Raw genomic sequence first — 7,086 nt, 5'->3', positions numbered from 1 at the left:
CAGATTGGTAGGCGGCAATTTACTGAGTAAGGGAATTTACATACAAGGCTTGTCTCCCAGGGCTGCATCCCCACTTGCTTGAATCTTAAAAGTCCATATAGAGGCCTTAACGGGGTTCAGTCATAAATTCAGTCCAGATGGTCTCAGCAACACCTCGCTCTCTCGAGGCTGTGTCCTTGGAACAGTTCCCACTGTGGGAACAGTGAGCAGAAAGTATCTTCCAAGGGTGGGGAGGGGAGCGGAACCTCTGATTGCTCTGAACCAGCTCACAGGTCAACCAGCAGTCACATCCTTCTCCAGGAGCTCCCCCAACAGTTTCCTTCTTCCAGATCTTGTTTCTATAATATCTCCCTGCCTTGTTAGATGATGTTTTTGTTGGTTTGTTTTGTTCAATTTTGGTTTCGTTTGGTAATATTAGTGGTGCTCTTTGAGAAGAGTGGCACAAATTTCCTAGTCTGCAATTATTCCAAAGGAAAGTCCATACATAGAGTTTCAGATGGATTATGCTCACTTCATTTTCACAACAAAGTTATATTCTAGAAACGTACTAATTCCCTATTAAATATTTTATAATGACTGTATACAGCACAAAATGAACCAAATATTTTGATGCTTTCATTGTAAAGCAAACCAACAAACAAAAAATTCTTTTGGCTGTGTAAATAGGTATAATGTCTATGTACAAATAAACGTGAGTGGGTTTTTTTGAGCATGGAGTAGGTTGTGGAAGGGTATGTATGAGAACGCTTGCCATAAGAACATTGGGGTGCAAACTGCAATCAGAAGGGTAATGAGGGACATCAATAATTTCTCCGAACCTAGTTTTCTACTGTGTCTCTAGCAATAATAACCAGATATCTTGAAAATAAATAAGTGTAAGAGAAAAAGACATGTTTAATAAACATCTTAGGAGAATTACTTTTTTCCAGCATCACTGAGATTTAATTACAAATAAAAATTTATATATTTAAGGTGTACAAAGTGATGCTTTGATATATGTATATATTATGCAATGACTACCACAATCAACCTAATTAACATATCACCTCACATAATTACCATTTTTTTCTGTGAGAACAATTAAAATCTACTCTCTTAGCAAATTTCAAGTTTACAATATAGTATTAAGTATAGTCACCATGCTGTACATTATATCTTCAGAATTTATTCATCCTGCACAACTGGAACTTTGTATATTGGTAATTCCCTGGTGGTCTAGTGGTTAAGACTCTGTGCTTCTACTGCAGGGGGCACGTGTTCCATCGCTGGTCCTGGTCGGGAAACTGAGCTCCTGTATGCCATGTGGTGCAGCCAAAAAAGAAACCAAAAACAAAAACGCAAAAAGATGTTCAACATCATTAGCCATGAGGGAAATGCAAATTAAGACTGCAATAAGACACCATTGCATACTATTGGAACAGCTAAATTAAAAAACAGTGATGATACCAAATGTTGGCAAGGATGCAGAGAAACTGGATCTCTCATATATTGCTGAGGGGAATGTAAAATGGTACACCTGCTCTGGAAAAGTTTGGTAGATAATTTAAAAACTAAATATACACTTACCACATGACTCTTCAATCTTCCTCTTCAACATTTATCCCACAGAAATAAAAATTTGTCTACAAAAACTGTTGTACACGAATGTTCATAGCAGCTCCATTTTTAATAATCAAAAAGTGGAAATAACACAAATGTCCTTCAATGAGTGAATGGTTAAACAAACTGTGGTACATATATACCATGGAGTGTTACTCAGCATTACAAATGAATGAACTATTAATACTCACACAAGTTAGATGGAGCTTAAGGTTATTACACTGGGTAAAAAAAATAGAACCTCAAAATATTACATATTTATGATTTCATTTATATAACATTATCTAAATGAAAAAAATGTAGAGATGGAAAACAGATTCCCAGGGTTTAAGCATGGAGGTGGATGAGGAGTGTGTGACTGTAAAGGGGTGTATGATAGAGTTCCTTTGTGGTGATGGAACAATTATGTATCCTTATTGTGGTAGTGGTTATACAAATCCATATATGTGACAGCATTTCATAGAACTTACAGACGCACACATACACCGACACAGAGAGAGAGAGAGAGAAATGAGTGCATGCAATAACTAATGAAATCTGAATAAAGTCTATAATCTAATTGATAGTATTCTACTAAAGTCAATTTCCTGATTTTGATAATGTACTATGGTTATGCTACCATAGTACTTACCATGTGGTAGTATGCTACCGTAAAAGGAAGCTGAATGAAGGATACACAGGAATTCTTTGTACTATTTTCACAATCCATTATGAATGTAAAATTACTTCAACATATAAAGTTAAATAAAAGTAAATAATAATGAAAATAATTAGAACAATAATGATCATTTGTGTTAGTATTAATTGATGGATAATCTCATATGATCCTCACAGCAATCCTATGATTTAGAAAATATTATTAATTCTACATCACAGGATTGCCATGAGGTGTCAATGAGGAAGTCTTTTGGAAGATTAAAAGCAACATAGAATTATAAGCCATTATATTATCACAACACATCTCAAATTTTTGTATACATCCCCTATAAAAGCACACAGGCATGCACACACACTTATATAGACACATTTACAAATCAAAATGGCCAATTTCACATATCAGAAAGGAGAAAACTCTGTCTTGGAAAGATCTTGCATTTCCTTTAATTTAGTCATCCTAGAATAAAAGGCTGTCATGAATTTGTCAAATTAACACTTGTTAAGTGGAGCACAGAGTGTCAGATCACAGCAGAATTTGAAATAGAGAAGTTTATTACTCACAGGTCCTGGAGGAATTACGGGGCACCCCTTGAGGGGTCACACAGGGAGGTCAAGGCAGAGTGCAGCCAGAGGGAAAGACAGGACCTAGGGCACATGCTTTTATTAGGGTCCATGGGTGAAGTGCTTTGGGGTTTCCAGGTTACGGTGGGATTGATTAATTCAAGTCAAAAGAGTGAAGTTTTGGTAAGCCCCATGGGTGTCTTATCTAAAGGGCACATAAGAGGGGAGACTGTTGATCACAAGAACTCTTGGGGAAGTTGTATCAGGAACTTATATTTACTTATGACTTTGCCAGCTGCTATGTAGGGCATGTGCTTGCATGAGGGACTCATGTCTGTGTAAGGCCCCCTCAGGCCATTTGGTTGAACAAAATGGATGCCAAGGCAGCAATATCATGGAGTAGCTTAGCTAAACTCTCAACAAAAGCACAAAGTGACACTTTCATAAATATGGAAAGCCAATATTTAGATTAATATCTAAATTTAAAATATTTCATGAAATCCTTAAATAAAGAGGGTATAGCAGGCATTTGAAACACCAGATCCTCAATGGTATTGTAATGCTACAATAATGAAAACCTTGCACTATTGGCTCAATTAATGACAAAGATCAATATACTTAATTGAGAGTTGAATTGCTCTTGCATAAAGTAAGTATTTAACAGAAATAGACATCCACAGATATATTGTCAATTTATAACATAGCCAAACTCAGTCCATGTGTGTTAAAATTTAGATTTAAAAAAAATTAGAATTAAAAAAAATAGGCATCATTATTTACAATTGCTAAGACATGAAAGCAACCTAAGTGTTCACGGATAGATGAATGGATAAAGAAAATGTGGTACATATCTACAATGAAATATTACGCAGCCATAAAAAAGAAGGAAACCTTGCCATCTGTGACAACATGGATGGATCTTGAGGACATTGTGCTAAGTGAAATAAGTCAGACAGAAATAATCTCACTTACATGTGGAAGCTAAAATAAATAAATAAAACCAAATTCATGGAAAAAGAGATCAGATTTGTGGTTACCTGAGGCAGAGGATGGGATTGGGAGAATTGGATGAAGGTGGTAAAAAGTTATACACTTACAGTTATAAAATAAGTATTGGGGATGTAACATAAAACATGATGACTATAGTTAACATTGCTGTACGGTATATTTGATAGTTGCTAAGGGAGCAAATAGTAAAAGTTCTCACAAGGAAAAAACATTTTTTTATAACTATATGAGGTGATGAGTGTTAACCAAACCTCTTGTGGTCATCATTTTGCAGTATATGTGTGTCAAGTCATTATGCTGTACCTCTTGAACTTATACAGTGCTCTTTGTTAATTATATCTCAGTAAAACTGGAAAAATAAAATAATTTTCAACACCCCCCCCCAAAAAAGGCATTACTTACTTTCACCCAGATGGAGGTTCATGGTGAGTTATTTAATGAAAAAGATGGATTATGTAAGATTAATTCTACTTGGTAAAAATGCTATTTTGTTTCAAGGTCTCCAGTGAGTCACCGGATCAAGATGTAGCCTTAGTCAAACTCTATAACCTCCCTTGGAAAATTACTCCAAACTGATTACCTGAAAGCTCGGGTAACAGCCCAGCTAATGGACAAGTGTTGAAGTCAGTGAGAAAAACACACATGATCCCATGTTTTCAGAAGCTACCAAGGCCAAACTTTATGGACTGGCTTTGAAGAGACAGAGAAACATAAATGCTGTTATCATCACAATATTTGATTCTATACAACGACTTGCATGAATACATGCAATTTTGGAGTATTATATATATTTCTAAATGTGGCAAATGTTGAATAAAATGAACTAGGCAATTAATATTGATTAAAGAAGAAGTATGAAATGAAGGGTAATGGAGAAGGTATTACTTTTGTTTTTTTATGTTCCGTTGCCTGGTATCACTAGCAATGGTGAAAAATAATTTGCAATGTTATTAAGAAAATTATTATGAAAAATAATAAAATAATTGATACCATAGATCAGTTATTTGATATGTTGTTGCAAATAAGAAAAAAATGATAATAATGATAATCATTAACACTTGATGCTTACTTACATTTTCTGGCAGAGAGCTTAGTGCTTATATGTAGATTATCACCCTTGACCCTCACAACAATCTTACTCTATAAAAATATTATGAATTGTATATCACAGAATTTTCATGAGAATTCAGTGAGGCAACATATGTAAAGACCCTTTTGGAATCTGAAAAGTAGTAGCAGAAACATAAACGGTTTTATTTATACTATCACAAAATTAAATTTCTTTAAAAATACACATTTAATAATCACATTTGAGGGAGTTCCCTGGTGATCCTTGGTTAGGACTCTGCGCTTTCACTGCCACCGGGAAACTAAGATCCCACAAGCCGCGCGGCGCCGCCAAAAAATGTTTTTAAAAATCATATTTGAGTTGCTGTTTAGAATTCACTTTGCTGTCTATGAGATATGAAGTTGAACTAGCCCGGGACAACTACGGTAAGACAAAGAAGAGGAAGTGAGAAAAGCAGCTGTCCCAGACCCCCGCCCAGCAGCAAGCCCAGGAGGCAGAAGGTGCTCTGGCCTCCAAAAGGAAGAAGCCATGTGTCCCGTACCTGCCCCCTGAGAAGCCCTGTGACAGCCCTGCCTCCTCCCACGGCAGCATGCTGGACTCCCCGGCCACCCCCTCAGCGGCCTTGGCCTCCCCGGCTGCCCCGGCCGCCACCCGCTCGGAGCAAGCCCAGCGCCTCTCCCTCACCACCAAGCCAGAGACCCGGGCCCAGCTGGCTCTCCACTCGGCTGCCTTCCTGTCAGCGAAGGCTGCCGCCACCTCCTCTGGCCAGATGGGCAGCCAGCCCCCCGTCCTGTCCCGGCCCCTCCCCCCGGGGTCCGTGCCCACAGCTCTGCTGACGTCCCCCCTTCCTTCCCAGCCACGCTCCATGCCCACCAGGCCCTCCCCGTGCTCCAGGCCCAGCCTCTTTCCTTGGTCACCAAGTCTGCCCACTAAGCTGCCCCCTGACCTATGCAGGCTGTCACGTGACTTATCGAGTAGTAATGATGCAGAAGAAGAAGAAAAAAAAAAAGGAAACTTTATTGGTCAATATTTGACCACTCTGGACTGTTCTGTAAAGTGACTGGTAACAGCAGCACTTTACGTTCTGTAGATGTAAACAGTAGCTGATCTTAAGGCTTTTTTAAAAAACAAAACAAAACAAAACAAAAAATCTTTAAAAAACAAGAACTGAAAAGTAGTGTGTTATTCTTCCTGTATGTGCAGCGGTGGATGGACCTGGGCAGAAGGCACCTCTGTCTCTACCTCCTGGACTCTCTGCCCTCCTCCCTCTTCCCATCACCCCCCAGCGTCCCGGCTTCCCCCACCCAGCCTGCATGGTGGCCGTTGCTGCCATTTCTAGCCCGCAGCCTCTTCATCTACATCCCATTCTTGGACATTCCCTTTTACTTGGCCCACGTTTTTCTCCTTTGCTCAGTTCCGTGGGTTCTTGCCTTCATCTTCGTCCTCTGCCCAGTGTAAGGCTGTCACCATGTGAGAAGACACCTCGCCTCGTTTGTCTCCACCAGCGTCCCCTTTCCCTCAGTGGCCCTAATGCCCCAGCCTCCAGCTTTTGGTGGGGGGAAGAGGTCCTCTGCAATGGTTCTTCCCCGCGTTTAAAGGGACTCAAGGTGCCTGCCACTTCCTCAGCGAAGAAGCCTGTGTTCCACGCGCTTACCAGTCGAGATGTCCCCTCACAGCCCCGGAGTGTCAGACAGGACCTGGCTCTGAGGTCTGGCTCCTGTCACCCGGGTCGGGTCCGTGCTAACACAATCTGCCAAAGCTCTAAAGACCCTCCTCCCTCCCCCATCACCTCACAGGCTTCTTCTGTATTTCCTTTCATTTTCATGGGGTTTTGGGGAACAATTTAAACTCCCAGTTGTTTATTTTCACAAAAGAAAAAAAAATTGCCATTGCAAGAAAAAAAAATTCTTTTTAAATCTTGTTTGATTTGTTTAGAATTCCCTTTGCTATCTATGAGATATGAAGTTGAACTAGGTTGTTAGTGATAGTCCCTAAAATAAAAGCTCTGCTTAACTTGTTTCATATGATTATTCATGAAACATTCTGATTACGATGATATAGTGTGTAGTTTGGTTTTAATATCCCAATGCCCCAAACAAATGAATATTATTAATCACCTTAAAAAACTAAGAAAATCCACTGAAAATTTTTAAAAATCAGTAATATAGTTTGGTGAGAGAAGCAATATTTAA

General features: G+C 39.1%; 1 protein-coding gene across 1 annotated transcript; it reads left to right on the top strand.

The window, feature by feature from the left end:
- The first annotated feature begins 5,282 nt into the window (after positions 1-5,282).
- LOC118888379 (transcription factor 7-like 1) lies at positions 5,283-5,827 on the top strand. Its single transcript, XM_036839335.1, is given in 2 exon segments — positions 5,283-5,730; positions 5,733-5,827. Coding segments are annotated over 2 exon segments (543 nt in total).
- The last annotated feature ends 1,259 nt before the right edge of the window (positions 5,828-7,086 follow it).

This window comes from Balaenoptera musculus, chromosome X (genome assembly GCF_009873245.2).
Source record: "Balaenoptera musculus isolate JJ_BM4_2016_0621 chromosome X, mBalMus1.pri.v3, whole genome shotgun sequence".
Lineage (NCBI taxonomy): Eukaryota > Metazoa > Chordata > Mammalia > Artiodactyla > Balaenopteridae > Balaenoptera > Balaenoptera musculus.
Note: the sequence above shows the minus strand (reverse complement) of the source record. Positions and strands in the feature narration are given on the sequence as shown.